The 18,500-nt window shown below is 47.2% G+C and overlaps 1 protein-coding gene across 2 annotated transcripts in view; it reads left to right on the top strand.

The window, feature by feature from the left end:
* GDPD4 (glycerophosphodiester phosphodiesterase domain containing 4) overlaps positions 1–14,896 on the top strand; it is a 78,591-nt gene extending 63,695 nt beyond the window's left edge. For both annotated transcript variants that reach the window (XM_088473797.1, XM_088473796.1), the window contains exons 14-16: positions 1,178–1,260; positions 2,996–3,075; positions 8,603–14,896. In XM_088473797.1, the coding sequence (XP_088329923.1) occupies positions 1,178–1,260; positions 2,996–3,075; positions 8,603–8,697 (258 nt within the window). In that variant the 3' untranslated portion in view covers positions 8,698–14,896. The remainder of the gene's footprint in view (positions 1–1,177; positions 1,261–2,995; positions 3,076–8,602) is intronic.
* Positions 14,897–18,500: the final 3,604 nt, after the last annotated feature.

Raw genomic sequence — 18,500 nt, 5'->3', positions numbered from 1 at the left:
AAAACAGGAAGACCAGATTAGAGTTTGCCAAACAACATCTAAAAAAGCCATTACAGTTCTGGAACAACATCCTATGGACAGATGAGACAAAGATCAACTTGTACCAGAGTGATGGGAAGAGAAGAGTATGGAGATGGAAAGGAACTGCTCATGATCCAAAACATACCACCTCATCAGTAAAGCATGGTGGTGGTAGTGTCATGGCGTGGGCATGTATGGCTGCCAATGGAACTGGTTCCCTTGTATTTATTGATGATGTGACTGCTGACAAAAGCAGCAGAATGAATTCTGAAGTGTTTCGGGCAATATTATATGCTCATATTCAGTCAAATGCTTCAGAACTCATTGGACGGCGCTTCACAGTGCAGATGGACAATGACCCGAAGCATACTGTAAAAGCAACCAAAGAGTTTTTTAAGGCTAAAAAGTGGAATGCTATGCAATGGCCAAGTCAATCCCCTGACCTGAATCCGATTGAGCATGCATTTCACTTGATGAAGACAAAACTGAAGGGAAAATGCCCCAAAAACAAGTAGGAACTGAAGACATTTGCAGTAGAGGCCTGGCAGAGCATCACCAGGGATGAAACCCAGCGTCTTGTGATGTCTATGCGTTCCAGACTTCAGGCTGTAATTGCCTGCAAAGGATTTGCAACAAAGTATTAAAAAGTGAAAGTTAGATTTAGGATTGTTTAGTTTGTCCCATTACTTTTGGCCCCTTAAAAAGTGGGAGGCACATATAGAAACCGTTGTAATTCCTACACCGTTCACCTGATTTGGATATAATTACCCTCAAATTAAATCTGAAAGTCTGCAGTTAAAGCACATCTTGTTTGTTTCATTTCAAAGCCATTGTGGTGGTGAATAGAGGTCAAAATATGAAAATTCTGTCAATGTCCCAATATTTATGCACCTGACTGTATATATCTCTTTTGTATTAAATTCTCCTTTCTCACGGCTGCAATCCATCTGACATATATGCCTTTGTCTCCTGGCTCTTATCATTGGTACAGTACCCCTGGCGCCTCAATGTGCCACCTCTCTCCGCTGCATTACATTACAGAACTGTGATTGTCCTGATCTGTCTGTCTGCTCACTGATATGCGTCCCATCAGTCATCTGTGGGGCTCTTTCTCACCGAGTCCAGTCACATGTTCCCTCTCTGTATTGTCTTTCAGACTCCAGCTCAGTACAGCTTAATGTGGATTCTCACAGATATCGTCTCCGCTGTGCTGATCGCTAACATCTTTCTCCTGCACTGGTGAGTTCGGCTGATCTGTAACCTGCCTGACGGCGGCCCTGTGCGCGCTGAGGGGATCTGCAGGCAGCTAATTACTCTGCTGCAAACCTGTATATATTTGTCAGAGCTGATGCGAGCGACGCTAAACTCACTACCGATTATTGTGGGAAGAACAAATGACGCGTTGCGTGTTTTAAATTGGATAAATGTGTAAAGCGATGCGCTGAGAGTACAGATGTGCCCCCATACAGCTAGCATCTATACACCATACTGCGCAAGAAGCCCAGGCGAAACTGAGGCAATCTGAATTGCGTATTGTACTTTTCTTTACATTTTCCATCTTATACGCAAAAACAGACGCAGCGATAAAACCGCTTACGGTGTACCAGACGACAGGGTGCGGCTTTAATCGCACGGTAATTGGTATTACACACGTACAAAGTCGCAGGTGAAGCACAACGAAACTTGGTGTGAGAAAAAGTTGCGGCCTCTGCGTCGTAGCACTTCGCTTACAGATTAGGGGCTCATTCGCACACAGTACAAGTGTCGCACATGAAATTGATCAGTGTACGCTAGCAGTGCAGTTTTGTTGTTCCCAGTTTTAGTTATACGAATGAAATGCACATTCTCAGCAAGAAAAACGCTTGGCGCGACCGAGTCACCCAGAACTTGCGCGCCAAGGGGGGCTGGTGGGAGTGACTGAAGCCGCAGTCTATAAGGCCATATCTGTAGGGGAGGTGGGTACTGAAGGCCTGATTCAGACCCGCTCGTGAGCGAATAGTGCTCGCAAGCGTGTCGATGGCCGGGCAGTGCGCATGCGCGAGCCTCTGAGCGAGTGAGAACTTCACTCGCTCGGGGCTCGCAGCAAAACGGGGCGGCTGTCGATGTTGATCGACAGCTCGCCTCGTTTTGTAGGCGGGTCGGGGGGGGTGGCTGGCCAAACGGAGGCGTTCCCGAATGGACCGCCTGCCGTTTGGGGGCGGCCCTACTGACATCACACGTGATGTCAGTAGTGAACTTCCTGCTCTATTAGAGCAGGAAGTTCACTGGGGCTTGCGGTGGACGAGACCCTACCTCAAGGGTCTCGTCGCAAGCCCGATGGTCGCGACCATCGCCAGGCCGCCCGCTAAAGCTGTGGGTGGTCACCCACAGCTTAGCGAGCGGCCTGGAGGCTGGGGAAAAAAAAAAACGTCCTGCCCTGAATCAGAGCGAGCGCTCGCAATTAGCGAGCGCCTCTGAATCAGGGCCTGAGAACGCAGAATTACAGTGTTTGTGTACTTTGGATTATTAAGTATGGCAATGGGAGGGGGACATTATTAAATATTAAGGTGGTGGAAGTTCTCCTTTTAGTTATTAAAAGTATCAATACTAAAATAATTTATTTTTAATAATAACATAATTCCATTAATATTGAATAAATACATAGGATAATCATAATCACAAGTGGATGCAATTAAAAAATAAATGAGAAGGGAAATGAGAGCAGAATATTATTGCATGGCTGAGATGGAGCCATGTCAGCTGGATTTGTTCGGAAGCAAAATTTAATTTGTATTGATGTCAGTGTAACATATCTGTCAGTCTCAATTTGTTTTAAATAAATGCAGATTGGCCTGATTTTAAAGTTGCACTATTATGACACCTGTGATATGTACATTTATATCTTCACGCGAGGCCCAATAAAATACCAGGTGATTGGTGTAAGCGTATGGAGGATCACTCTCTTTGTGTGGGTGACTGTTTCCTTGTCTCCTAGGTGGAGAGAGAGAGGCTTCTCGTGTTGCTCAGAAAGTAACGAGATTCCCGATAGCGGATTTTACAACACATTTAAAACTGGTGAGTGATATAAATGCATGATCATACACGTGTAAACTCTCTCCCCTCTAGTGCACTCGAGATCTAATTTTATAGTGTAAATGTGGAAGCTCCTGGTTTCATTACAAAAGGGGCACAGATGCAAGATAAGTAATCAGTTTTACTATGGTAGAAGTCAGATACTATTGTATTTTAAATATGGGGTACAGTTTTGGGAACCTGATTATAAGAAAGGCACGAAAGTGGTAGCCACAAGGAGTAATTAGCTAATGATATTATAGGTCATGTGGTAGTCACATGACAGCGACATCCTAACGTTCTACACCCCGGTATACCTCCTCGCAATCCGAGGCACACCTACTGGTGTCTTCGTAGAGCATGGGGCCTGCCCTGCTGTAACAACATGGCATCTATAGTTCACTGAGTAATGAGCCCCACTGACAACTGCAGAAAGTGTATGTCATCCATATGCCAGTTTGGCTTTTTCTGGCTGGTGGGGAGTAAATTATGTTTCTGATGATTCCTCACAAACACTCTCCCCCCCTAGGTGCGCTGTTGTTCGGTGACCTCTGTAATAGGCCCTAACCCTAGCAGGTATTCATGCTGGCTGCATTTTACTCAAGTATATTTTCTTCTATAAAAGACGAGGCACTTGCCGTGTCAGTATTTTCACTTGAAAGGGCAATCATCAGTGGCGGGCTGGTTATTAGTCGCTATGCTGCGCCCCGCAGAGCGGATTCAGTAGGGACGCGGTGAATATTCACTTGTCCGCTTGGATCTGGAGACTGCCGAGTGCCTGGCAGGAAGCGTACACTCTGTGCTGATGTAATTACAGGTCTGTCGCACGCCAGTACAGTACTTTCCAGTGTTTATTTTTAACACCATTTGCAAAGGTCGTTTGCCCTGCAGAAGAAAACTGATTAAAACAGTTGTTGTTGAGGCAGCTAGACAGGACTTGCTGCATTTTGTGCTGCATACATTGGTGCTTACGTTTTTCAGCAGAAACGCACCAAGAGGTGGTGGTAACAGACAGGAATATTTTATTGATGAAGAAACAGGATGAGTAACATACTGCAATCCTAACTGGCTGCTCTACACATGGAGAGAAAAGAAAAGACTGGAACAGGCTAGGGAAGGGCAATCGACCATCGATGGTTGGCCACCGATGGTCGATGGTTTTGCCATCAGTGGCGAAGAGCCGATTGTTCTCAGCAATTGATAGCAGAGGAGGATGCAAGAGCTTTTTTTTTTTCTTATCAAACGCAGTGGCCTGCTCAATACCATCTCCTTTTATGATTGTCCCACCAGTCAGGCCCTCCCCTGCTTAGTCCCACCCTCCTTCCCGATTGGGCTGCCGACCACAGTATGAATGCCCATCAATGGGTGAAACCATCAGTGGTTTAACTGAGATGTCATGTATACCGCGTATGGGATCGCAGGCGTGGGAAATACCCCGCTTTCGAAACGGTGGAGATACGCCTGCTTTATTAGCCCACGCTCCCTGCCTGTTCATCTCACTGCGAGTACCTTTACGCATGCGCAGTGTCAAAAAATGGCCTTTCAAAGATATAGGGGTCTATTTACAAAGCCTTGGAAGGAGATAAAGTACCAGCCAATCAGCTCCTAACTGCCATGTCACAGGCTGTGTTTGAAAAATGACAGTTATGCTGGGTACACACTGACAGATACATTGGCCAATCAATTGATCGGCCAATATATCTGCTGCCCGTTGGCCAGCGTGTACTCACGATAAGTCGGTGAACGCCGGCGTTCACCGACATATCACATTGGCTGTGCCGCGCAGCCGATGGACAAATATGTCTGCAGACCGCCCGTACACACACAGCGGCAGTCGCGAGGAGGGGGACGAGACACACTATCCCCCCCCCGCGCCCGCTGGGACACGCCCCCTGGTCGCCGGGACACGCAGCCAGACGCAGATGATGGCCGTTCAGTGTGTATGAATGACCATCATCTGCAGATATATCTGTATAGTGTGTGCCCACCTTTAGGAGCTGGTTGGCTGGTATCTTATCTCCATTGACTTTATCTCTATCGAAGGCTTAGTAAATAGACTCCATACTTATATATGCGTATATATATACAGTGCCTTGCTAAAGTATTCACCCCCCTTTGCTATGAAGCCCCTCAAAAATTACCTTCAGAAGTCACATAATTAGTGAAATGAAGTCCACCTGTGTGACATCTAAGTGTCACATGATCTGTCAGTATAAACACACCTTTTCTGAGAGGCCCCAGAGGCTGCAACACCACTAGGCAAGAGGCATCACACCATGAAGACCAAGGAGCTCTCCAAACAGGTCAGGGACAAAGTTGTTGAGAAGTACAATTCTGGGTTGGGTTATAAAAAAATATCCAAATCTTTGATGATCCCCCGGAGCACCATCAAATCCATCATCATCAAATGGAAAGAACATGGTACCACGACAAACCAGCCAAGAGAGGGCCACCCACCAAAACTCACAGACTGGGCAAGGAAGGCATTAATCAGAGAGGCAGCACAGAGACCAAAGGTAACCCTGAAGGAGCCGCAGAGTTCCACAGCAGAGACTGGTGTATCTGTGCATGTGACCACAATAAGCCGTACACTCCATAGAGCTGGGCTTAAAAATAGTAATGATAAAAATAAGAAGTCACGATTTGAGTTTGTCAAAAGGCATGTGGGCGATTCTCCAACTGTATGGAGGAAGGTGCTCTGGTCAGATGAGACTAAAATTTAACTTTTCGGCCACCAAGGAAAACGCTATGTCTGGCGCAAACCCAACACATCCCATCACCCCAAGAACACCATCCCCACAGTGAAACATGGTGGTGGCAGCATAAAGCTGTGGGGATGTTTTTCAGCAGCAGGGACTGGGAAACTGATTCGAGTCGAGGGAAAGATGGATGGTGCTAAATACAGGGATATTCGTGAGCAAAACCTGTTTCAGTCTGCCTGTGATTTGAGACAGGGACGGAGGTTCACCTTCCAGCAGGACAATGACCTGAAGCATACTGTTAAAGCAACACTCGAGTGGTTTAACGGGAAACATTTAAATGTGTTGGAATGGCCTAGTCAAAGACCAGATCTCAATCCAATTGAGAATCTGTGGTCAGACTAGAAGATTGCTGTTCACAAGCGGAAACCATCCAACATGAAGGAGCTGGAGCAGTTTTGCTTTGAGGAATGGGCAAAAATCCCTGTGGCAAGATGTGACAAGCTCATAGAGACTTATCCAAAGCGACTTGCAGCTGTAATTGCCGCAAAAGGTGGCTCGACAAAGTACTGACTTTAAGGGGGTGAAGTTATGCACGTTGAAGTTTTCTGTTAGGTTGTCCTACATGTTGTTTGTTTCACAATATATAAAAAAAACAACTTCACAGTTGTAGGCATGTTCTGTGAATGAAATGATGCACACCTTCACACAAGCCATTTTAATTGCAGGTGGCGAGGCAAGAAAGCATGAAAAATGCAAAGGGGGTTGAATACTTTTGCAAGGCGCTGTGTGTGTGTGTGTATATGTATGTGTATATATATGTGTGTGTGTGTGTGTATATATATATATATATATATATATATATATATTGGTGATCTTGGGGAGCGCTAAACTCCTATTATGCAGGTTCAAATTTTCCCTTGACATTTTCTGTTTTAATGTCCTTGTACAGTGCATCCGGAAAGTATTCACAGCGCTTCACTTTTTCCACATTTTGTTATGTTGCAACCTTATTCCAAAATGGAATAAATTCATTTTTGTCCTCAAACTTCTACACACAATGGACCCCATTCAGAAGCGGTCCTTAGATGCAAGCGGTCGCACAGAATCAGGGCGGCCGCTTGCATCCCGAATGGCCGCCTCCTTGTCGATCGTTAAGCTGTGGGTTACCACCCACAGCTTAACGACCGACCAGGTTGATTGTCGCGATGGTGATCACCATCGCGACCATCAGGGCTTATGACCAGACCCTAGGGTAGGGTCTGGGCACTCGTAAGCCCCAGGGAGCTTTTTGCTCTGATGGAGCAGGAAGCTCCCCACTGACCTCACTGATGATGACAGTGCGGCCACCCACAAAACGGCAAGCGTTCCTCAACGCCTCCGTTTTGGAAAACCACCCCCCCCCCCAGCCCGCCTACCAAACGGGGGCAGCTGTCGATCGACTTCAACAGCCGCCCCTTTGTTAACGAGCTCCGGAGCGACAGAGTTTCTCTGTTGCTCCGGGGCTTGCGCACATGCAGGCCAAACCATTGAGTCGGTTACAAGCGCATCGGTGCTCGCGACCGACTCTGAATGAGGTCCCATAACCCATAATGACAACTTGTAAAAAGTTTTTTTGAGATTTTTTCAAATGTGGAAAAAGTGAAGCGCTGTGAATACTTTCCGGATGCACTGTAAGCGGAAGCACTTTCAGTTTCTACAATGATATCCTCATCCAGAGTACACTCAATGACAATCAATCAGTTTCTGTCTGCTTTGTTAACATTTTGGTTCAGAGGCGTAATTAAGAGAGGAGAGGGCCCGTGTTCACTCCCCGTCCGGGGCACCCTCCTCTCTCCCCGGCTGCCGTCAGCGAACTCACAGCAATGGTAGACTCCGGGCACTAGAGTGTGCCCGGAGTCTACTGCACAAGCGCAGATCACAGGGAAAATGGCGAAGGCAGCCATTTTCCCAGTGATTTCCTACTGCGCATGGGTAAAACAGGACCCCACACAGTTCACTTTTTCCAGGTCACCTAATTGGTGCACAGGTGAATTAATTACTCACTGACACATTTTAAAAGATCCACAGGTGGAGCTAATTTTTTCACTTGTGATTCTGTGAGGAGACCTGGAAAACATTTACTGTTGGGGGTCCTGAGGACCGAGTTTGAGAACCTGTGAATTAAACTGAATGAATGAAGTAATTATTGGTGAAACGCGTTGAGAAAATTGTTTCAGTGACCAAAAAGTGGGCTCAGCGAACTGTCAGTGAGCTCGCCCACATTAAGGGGTGACAGGAATTTATTAACAACATCTAACCCACAATGGCCACAATATACTGTATGTGTGATGTAAGGTTTTTAGAGATTTTCAATTTATTTGTTTTAAATAAAACCAAACGAAGCAGACAGAAACTAATTGATTGTCATTGGGGGTACTCTGGTTGAGGGTATCATTGTAGAAAGTGAAAGTGGATTCCTTCTTTGTCTTCATCTTCATCCCTTGAAAGGACATTAAAACAGAAAATATCAAGGGAAAATTTTAACCTGCATAACTAGAGTTTGGCGCTCCGCAAGATCACCATTCCCTAGAACCCTTCTGGTCCATACTGGCAAGCGTCCACACTTGGGGAAGCGGCCTCTATTAAAAAGACTTTTTAACGAATCGTACTGAATGTTTTTTATATTTGCATTATAAGTTAAATTGGTCGATGTAGCGCAATATAGGTACTGTATTATATATATAATATGTGTTGTTTTTTTTTAGAGTGAGTGTGTGTGTGTATATATATATATATTGGCATTCTTTCTGATAAAATGGAATGCACATTGACTGGTTCTTCTTTTACAGAGCTGGATATGTCAGTCTCTGAAGACAGGAGTGCCCCAACCACCCCAAATGCAAGATCTGACGCTGAAAATATGGATTCTGCCGAGATTGCTTGATATAGTGATTGCCCGAGATAGAGATTTTCCGGATACTCCACTCCATGCTCCACTAATGATCAACCTGTGGCTACGTTCACACTAGGTCCATGCGGGACTGCAACTCTCATTGCTGTGATAGGAGCCTGGAACTTGAACTACAGACATTCTGTTATTTTAGCGTGTTGCTCGCACATCGTTGGAGCCAAACCAATATTCATGAGAATATGGCCCATCCCTTTACTAGGAACTCATCATTCTCATGATGATTGGTTTAGCCTACAAAATGGCTGCTGTGTTTACACTCTGTGTCACTTGAACCAATGTTTTGCTTGGCTGTCTTATCTTGATTGATGTGTTGCTGCTAGTATCTATCCTAGTTCCTTGGCCAAATTCAAAAGTGTAATCAGTGTTTTCCTAAGGTAGCCAGTGATGCTAAGACTCCGCCACTTTTTTTACCTTCACGGTATCCTGAATATTTGATTTACTTTACCAGTTCCCTTATAATCTCCTGAAGATATTTTGCATGTGTGAAAATTCCTAGACCTGCAACACTGCAGTGTTGCCGGGGTTCTACAATGTTAAGTCTCTCTGCTCCTCTTTGCTCAGTAACCACCATATAAGGTGTTGGCAATTCAAAATGGCTCACACTGGGCAACAGTGGTAATGAATGTCAGTGCTGGAGCAGGAGGAAGTTGACACCTTATAAGCAACACGGATGAGAAGACCTACACCTTGGAATAATGAAGCACTCAAGTAATATGACAGTGTGAGATCTCCTATGGTCTTGTAGCACATTCTCTAAAATTATAGCTAGGATACGATTGGTTGCTATGGGAAACATCTCCCCTTGTCCTCTTTATGAAGTTAGATAAATTTCCCCGTATGTGAGGTGGCCAAACGTCATGTTTCTAAGGTGCTACATAGTACTTGTATGAGCTTTTAGTCACATCGCAGTAGATTAATCAAGATGGAAACTTTATGGCTGATGTGGAGTTGATCAGGTGCCCGTTTGCGTAATTGACCTTGTGTGGATTCACAGTGTGTATGCTCAGAAAAGGAGCGCACCCACTGATCGCATCTATATGTACAGCCTGGGAGGCGTAACGGGTGTGCGAAGGGGCGTTCTACGTACTGTAGGCAACGTTCAATGAGGGTGCTTTCACTTAAATGTGGCCCTTGGAGACCACTGTGTAAGTGGTAAGAGGCCTAACTTTTGAACCTAGTATAAGGCATAAGGCAGGCACAAGACCTCAAGATGCGTACAGCTATGTGTATGAGTGCTATATACACTGTTTTTCCAAACACGTTCCTTTTTCGCCCATTTTACTTACAGCCCTGCAGCGGCTCCCTTGTTGTCCTTCTATCCATCTTGGAAACAGGATTTTAGCTTTCCTTTTCATTGTTTCACTAAAGCGGTCTCTATAGTGCTTCACATTGGAGCAAAAAAGTCCTGTCCTATACCAATGAGCTCCATTAAGAGGAAACAGTCTGTTCGTGGTCTTCTGGCTCCGTTCTTGTCCCTTGTCATGCTCTGCATACCTTAGACTTGAAGGATGACCATCAACGATGCTTGTTTGAATATTGCCGAGGACCTTGTATTTCTCCTCAGCCCACTCCCTGACCATAGTGATGGTCTGATTGAGGCCAGGTTCTTTTATCCCACTTTAGGGCTTATGTCTTAGTTGGCCTCAAAAATGAGCAGAATATAATTTGAGTCGGACGCAAAGTGGCCATTTTTGCATGATGCCACGGAAGCCTGAATTATTATCTTATACTAATGCCAGTTTCCTTAGGGCTATCACAAGTATCTCTAAAGAAGCCATTCCATCCACTAGCTTTTCATCGACAGCTTCAACCATCATCACTAGTATTGCCACGTGCGCCAGCCCAATGCCAGGTGCAAGAGATCCGTCAGAGACGGACTGCCCTTCTCCGTATGTATGACTCACAATCGCACTGAACTCCAGCTACACGCCCACTACATGCAGTTCCATGCGTCACGTGATGCATGACCAGTTCCCTCCGCGAAACTCCCATTCCACGCAAAGCAAGATCCGGCAATGATCTGTCCAACTCTGAATCACCCGTTGCGTACATTTGCTTCTGCGCAGACGCTGTATGATAAATCTCGCTATTTGCATCCATGAAAAGAGATGTGCCCAGCTTTGATCATGTCTAAACTCATCAGTCCTATTAATAATGTTTTCCCGACAATAATCAGAACTCGAGATGCGTTCTATCCGGCAATAATACGCTTGGTTCACGCCAGGGGCACCTCACAGACACGGACGTCCATGTTGTGCACCATTTTATGCTCAACAAACAAATTCGCTATTGGGCATCAATTTAACTCTAAATACCGAAGTATTACAGCAAAAACAACTAAGCGCTATTTCGGTTGCGGCTACCTGATTACTGGTACCAGTGGGCAATGAAGATGGCGGTTCCCAGCGCTTTGGACTGGTTTTGGGATCGTATTTTAGCAATTTTTTATATTTCGGAACCAAGATGGAGAATTTTACCTGCTGTATTCTAGGAAAAAAAATGTTTTTAATGTCATTTCGAATCTATCAGCTAATACATAAGCATTATACATAGCAATCCTTTTATAATATGTATGTAGGTGTATCTGACGTACAGTATGTATGGGCGCATAAGCTGCCGAAGCAGATGTGCCCGCATCTTGTGATGCGTACCCCTCAGCATATGGGCATGAATACGCTATTTTTTACGGGGATGTCGTCAGAATGTTAAAATTTAGAAAATGTGGACACTGTAATCCAGGGGTGGGGAACCTATTTTCTGCCAAGGGCCATTTGGATATTTATAAAATCATTCGCAGGCCATAACATTTATCAACTTAAAAATGTACAAAGAATAGATTTGCATAAATGATACAAGTAGTAAGGAGCGCAATAATCTTTTAAAATCTTTACTAAATTATAGCATTAATATCATAAAAACATTAGATACATATGAAACATATAAAATATTATTAATCTTGGAGGGATTAATAAAGGCTGGACTGAATACATTATACCGTCTGGATCAGGGCCGGCTCCAGGGTTCTGAGCACCCTGTGCCGGACCCTGAGAGAGCGCCCTAAGATCGCACGCGGCAAATAATTTGGGGGCGTGGCCTAATTACCATAGGCCACGCCCCCTATGTGACGTTATTTGGAGGCGTGCCCGCATGGCACGCCTTCAAATAACGGCAGGCTGGGGGTAAAGCCCAGCACTCCGTCACTGGCTGGGCTTCCCCCAGCCCTCTCCTGTCAGTGAATGTTTGCAACAATTCACTCTCCGGCGGTCCGGCACCGCCGCACAGCTGCGGCGGTGGGGGTCCCCAGCCTCCCGATTTGACCACCCGCGGGCCACTTCGGCCTGCGGGTGGAACAGCGGGACAGTGCTGTCCCGCTGAAATCGGGATGCTGGGGAGGGGTGCCGTCCCTCTAGGGGTGGCGCCCTTGTGCGACCGCACTGGTCGAACACCCCTAGAGCCGGCCCTGGTCTGGATCAAGAGAACCTTTTAAAGCTCATTACAATAAAGGAGCAACTATATCAAATATAGAAAAGTATCTATCATTCTATCCATTTGCAAGAGCTATAAAAGAATTATCTTCAATTGGGATAACCAATAGGATGGGAGATTCTCTTTGTTGCTAATTATATGATTATGTATTTTATGTTTCATATGTATCTAATGCTCCCCCTTCCCTCATGTCACCCACACTGTGCTCCCCCTTCCCTCATGTCACCCATACTGTGGTCCCCCTTTCCCACATTTCACCCACACTGTGCTCCCCCCTTCCCACATGTCACTCACACTGTGCTCCCCCTTCCCACGTCACCCACACTGTGCTCCCCCTTCCCACATGTCACTCACACCGTGCTCCCCAAACCCACGTCACCCACACCGTGCTCCCCCTTCCCACATGTCACACTGTGCTCCCCCTTCCCACATATCACTCACACTGTGCTCCCCCTTCCCACATGTCACCCACACTGTTCACCCTCTTCCCACATGTCACTCACACCGTGCTCCCCCTTCCCACATGTCACTCACACCGTGCTCCCCCTTCCCACATGTCACCCACACCGTGCTCCCCCTTCCCACATGTCACACTGTGCTCCCCCTTCCCACATGTCACTCACACTGTGCTCCCCCTTCCCACATGTCACCCACACTGTTCACCCTCTTCCCACATGTCACTCACACCGTGCTCCCCCTTCCCACATGTCACACCGTGCATCCCCTTCCCACATGTCACACCGTGCATCCCTTTCCCACATGTCACCCACACCGTGCTCCCCCTTCCCACATGTCACACTGTTCACCCTCTTCCCACATGTCACTCACACTGTGCTCCCCCTTCCCACATGTCACACTGTGCTCCCCCTTCCCACATGTCACTCACACTGTGCTCCCCCTTCCCACATGTCACCCACACTGTTCACCCTCTTCCCACATGTCACTCACACCGTGCTCCCCCTTCCCACATGTCACTCACACCGTGCTCCCCCTTCCCACATGTCACCCACACCGTGCTCCCCCTTCCCACATATCACACTGTTCACCCTCTTCCCACATGTCACTCACACTGTGCTCCCCCTTCCCACATGTCACCCACACTGTTCACCCTCTTCCCACATGTCACTCACACTGTGCTCCCTCTTCCCACATGTCACTCACACTGTGCTCCCACTTCCCGCATGTCACCCACACTGTGCTCCCCCTTCCCACATGTCACTCACACTGTGCTCCCACTTCCCGCATGTCACCCACACTGTGCTCCCCCTTCCCACATGTCACTCACACTGTGCTCCCCCTTCCCACATGTCACCCACACTGTGCTCCCCCTTCCCACATGTCACCCACACTGTGCTCCCCCTTCCCACATGTCACCCACTCTGTGCTCCCCCTTCCCACATGTCACACTGTGCTCCCCCTTCCCACATGTCACCCACACTGTGCTCCCCCTGCCCACGTCACCCACACTGTGCTCCCCCTTCCCACATGTCACCCACACCGTGCTCCCCCTTCCCACGTCACCCACACTGTGCTCCCCTCTTCCCTCATCTCACCCACACCGTGCTCCCCCTTCCCACATGTCACCCACACCGTGCTCCCCCTTCCCACATGTCACTCACACTGTGCTCCCCCTTCCCACATGTCACCCACACTGTGCTCCTCCTTCCCACATGTCACTCACACTGTGCTCCCCCTTCCCACATGTCACCCACACCGTGCTCCCCCTTCCCACATGTCACTCACACTGTGCTCCCCCTTCCCACATGTCACTCACACCGTGCTCCCCCTTCCCACATATCACACTGTGCTCCCCTCTTCCCTCATCTCACCCACACTGTGCTCCTCCTTCCCACATGTCACCCACACTGTGCTCCCCCTTCCCACATGTCACCCACACTGTAGGGGTAGGGTTAGTTACACTTAGCTTTTTAGCTGTCAGGATCTTCACTGCTGCCGGTCTTCCAGCGTTGGGATTTGAACTGCCGGACATAGGTCCGGCGGTATTTCATACCGATCCCGGCTACAGGTAGGAGCGAGCGGGCCTGATAAACTGATCGTACGGCCCGCGAGCCAGAGGTTCCCCATCCCTGCTGTAATGTCTACAACAGTGATTCCCAACCTCGGTCCTCAAGGCACACTAACAGTCCTGGTTTTAGTGATATCCATGATTGTGCACAGATGGTTAAATCAAAATAACGGAGGTTCTAATTAAGTCACTTGTGCTCAAGTGTGGCTATCCCTAAAACCTGGACTGTTAGTGTAGCTTGAGGACCGTGGTTGGGAACCCCTGGTCTACAAGCACAGAATGCCGACATTTAACTTGCCCTTTTATTTTCTATCATATATGTCCAGTTTGCGTCCAACTCGGCGTTTGCCACCCCGAAGCGCAGTGCCAAACGCATCATCCTTAGTTATCAATGACCAGAAAGTAAGCATGTGTTTGACATTGCTTTGACAGACAATTAAATGCATTTACTCCCCCCACCCATAAAAAATAAACAATGGGAGGCCACGGATTTCGCACTTGGTGAATGAGCCTTTTCTAACTTTCATTTTCTGATTAATATTAATTGAACAAAAGATGCTGCTGCTATGAATTACTCCCGGTCCTCATTTGGGATTGGAGAAAAAGGATATTATCAATTGTTTTATTTAGTATATTCCTTTTTTTTTTTTTTTTTTAATTTATAACAACCACTATTTACATATAATGTCCTCTTTAATTCTGGTGAAATTTTATTTTTGATCCCAACTACTGGTCTTAAATACAAGCTTTAATATTTTTTTGTATTTCCACTCTATGTATGTATGTAGCCCTTTAAAAGAAATTTGTTCTATTTATATTCATTTTTTTTTTCAGTTTAAAGCATATTTAGGTAATGTCTGGCTGGTACTTGTAGTTCTCCAAGCAACATGCTGCCTAGATCTACCATAGAGAACATTTGATTCCAATGCCAGATAAAGTTTTAATTTTTTTTTCTTTGTTATATTTTTATGTAGACGGGGGAATTGTGTACTTGTGTAATATACGTGAAGGGGGGTGTATGTAAAATTTACATAAAATGTATTGTTTTTGTTATTTGTAAAATATTTATGCGCTTTTCATTTCCTCTTGTTTCTTTTAATTGTTCTTTTGTTTAATGTCTACGGCCAGCTCTTGGGGAAGCTGCTGCTTAGAGCAATAATACAGTATATTTTATTGCACAGTGTAACCTAATGTCATTTTTTAGACTGTTTAGTCTGTGACATCAGACGTTTTCGCTGCTTTAATTTGAAAAAAAATTGTGTAGAGGGTTTTATTCATTCATTCTCACAGTAATTTTTTTTTCCTTATATAATTATGACAATTACAGAATACATCTACAATGGATTGCCCCGATTCCCCGTTCTGGCAACGCTGGGGAATCAAGGAAATCCAAAATGTTGTCTCGTTTCCCCGATTACAAACCGAAAATGGTCGGAATCGGCGAGTCGGGGATTTTTAACAAGCTGCTTTTCCCCTGATCTGCTGACGGATCGCTGATTATTGATGTTTGCGGATCTGCGTTTTTGATCAGCGCCAGCAGAGCGCCGTAGAACATAATACAGCTACATTACAGTGACTGACACTGGGTCTGAAATCTGACTGCTCTCAAGAGCATCAGTGATGTCATTGCCTGAGAGTTCTGACACCTACTGAGCATGTCGGAGACAGGACGCCCAATCTCCTTTATTATTATACTAGCATAACGGACCTGCTCTGGCCCACCCCCTCCCTGCCTGGCCTGTCCCCTCCCTGCTGTTCCTCGCTCTATTGTGGCTCCATCCGGACCCCCCTTCCCCCGGCTCCCATACTTACCCCAACGGCCGGTCCTCCTCTCTTCCAGCGGCTGGCCAACCCAGCAACCGATTTAGCAAGCATACACACTTACCAATCGGTATGTCTGGGTAGATGTTACAACTGGGCGGGCATATCAATTTGCCCGCCCAGTTGTGATATTCTTGTCAGTGGTTCCTACAGCTATAATGGGTCGATCACCCGTACACACTGGCAGATGCGCACAATAAATCTGCTAGCTATATCCAGGGGTGCCGAGAGGGGGGGGGGGGGGGAGTGGGTACCCCCTCTTACATCGCAGCAGCCCAGCACGCGCTGCTGTGTGCTGGGCTGCACTGCGAGACTGCTCGCGGCTGCTAAGCAGTAGCCACAGCAGTCTCCTATGCCTGTGATGGGAGCGAACAAGCTGATCGTGCCCCCCACTGGTTATGCGCCGGGCTGAAGGGGCTCACTGCGTCCACCTCGCCAGCACACAGCAGAGGCGCAAAACTATATTTTTTTTTACGTAGGGGGTGTGACCACGCCTCCCGCGATTAGGCCACGCCCCTTTTTTACTGGGGCCCGTCGCGGCTCTTGGCGCGCCTGGCTATATCACATCTGGCGTCCTGCTATGAACGACGTAATATATCTGTGAACAGATATGTCAAGTGCAGATACACTGAATGGCATATCGTACAGTGGGTCTCATTCAGACCCACTCGTGAGCGCAGGACGCCCGCAAGTGGGTCGATGGTACCCAAATGCGCATGCGCACGACGGAGGGAGCTCCATCATGCACATGCGCGAGACCCGGCGAGCGACGGGGTAGCCGTCGCTCCGGGTCTCGCACCAAAGGGGGCGTGCTGTCGATGGTGAGTGACAGCACGCCCCCTTTGGTGGGCGTGGCTGCCAGACGGAGGCGTTCCCATGGGAACTAGTGATGTCAGTGGGAGTGATTTTGGCTCTGATAGAGCCAAAATCACTCCAGGGCTTGCGGCAACGAGACCCTACCGCAGGGTCTCGTCGCAAGCCCGATGGTCTTCTTGACCATCGCGACCATCATCATGGACGCTCGCATAAGCTGTGGGTGGTAACCCACAGCTATGCGAGCGTACAAGAGGCCGCTCCAAGTTTAGGTAGGAGGTCCCTGATTCAGAGCGAGCGCTCTGGTCAGAGCGTCCGGCTCTGAATCAGGCCCAGTGTGTACTCAGCATTCATCCGTCCTATCTCCCTCACAAATTGAGGTGACTGGAACAGATCTCCGGAAATTATGATATAGACAGATTGATTTTGTAAACTGTAGGGTTTATCTATTAAAATAAATTCATGTTTTCATATTTGTTTCAATATAAAATCCCCTCCCCCAGCTGCTAATATGTAATTATCTATATTTACTATAAATATGTAAAAACTATAAATAGCAGAGGCAATTGAGCATCCAACTTACCCTATAGGGGTAAATATATAGGGGTATACTCAATTGGGCGCGACGTTTAGCGAGGCTAAAGCCTCGCGGCCAATTTCGGAATCCCACGGGTATGTGCGCTTCCGATTCCCGCGGGATTCAATTAAAAAAACAGTGGACGCGGGGTTTTCATCAATGGAAAATCCGAGCTGCGTAAATTTAAAAAAAAAAAAAAAAAGTCACTTACCTGCCAGGGTCTCCGCGGCTCCAAGTGGCTTCCCCTCTCTCTTCTTACTGGAGAGGGGCCTGCTGGGAGTCCTGGGGGCTGATGGGAGGAGCAAGGGCTGCTGGGAGATGTAGTTCTCCCAGCGCCCATTCCGGGGGGACCACACACACTGCACCGGGGGTCACACACACACACATACAGCGCACACACTGACATACTCACCCTGCTGCAGAAGACCCGGCTCCCGTCGCTGGATGCAGAAGAAGATGCAGAAGACAGCGCTGAGAAGTAATTAAGGACTAATTGGATACTTCCAATTGCTTAATTAGTCCTCAGGGGGGGGGGGGGGGTGCCACGGGGGTGTCAGAGCAAGTCCCGGTGATTTTTCCTTAAATTATCGGTTTTAGGAAAAATCACACTTGCTCAGGAGGTGCGTGGAAAAAAAAACTCCCGGTGCATGTTTTTTAAAAAACCACGCACCTAATAGAATAGCAAAAAAACCGCACCTGCAGGAAAAACCTCGCAGGTGGAGGTTTTTGGTTATTCTCGCACACAACTGAATATGCGGAATAGTGTCACCGGATGCATGCCTACACTATACAGGGCGCAATATAATGATGACACTAATTGCTGGCTATATAGATTCTATTGAGTATCACTGTGATCCTTCTGAATATGCTGCCTGTATTTACCATCACTTTCCTGTCCGACCGAGACCGGAGAGGTCCAGCGTTGTCTCACTGCTCAGTGACATCATCTGCTGTGTAGCCGCCACACAGCTTACACTGCCATGGGAGGGTTACTGACTAAGGCGCTGTCTGCTCCTGTGCATTGTGCTTCATCTCGTGGGTACTCATCATAAT

Source organism: Taudactylus pleione, unplaced genomic scaffold (assembly GCF_031769625.1).
Source record: "Taudactylus pleione unplaced genomic scaffold, aTauple2 ptg000140l, whole genome shotgun sequence".
Classification (NCBI taxonomy): Eukaryota; Metazoa; Chordata; class Amphibia; order Anura; family Myobatrachidae; genus Taudactylus; species Taudactylus pleione.
The sequence above is the reverse complement of the archived record's forward strand: the minus strand, read 5'-3'. Positions and strand labels throughout refer to the sequence as shown.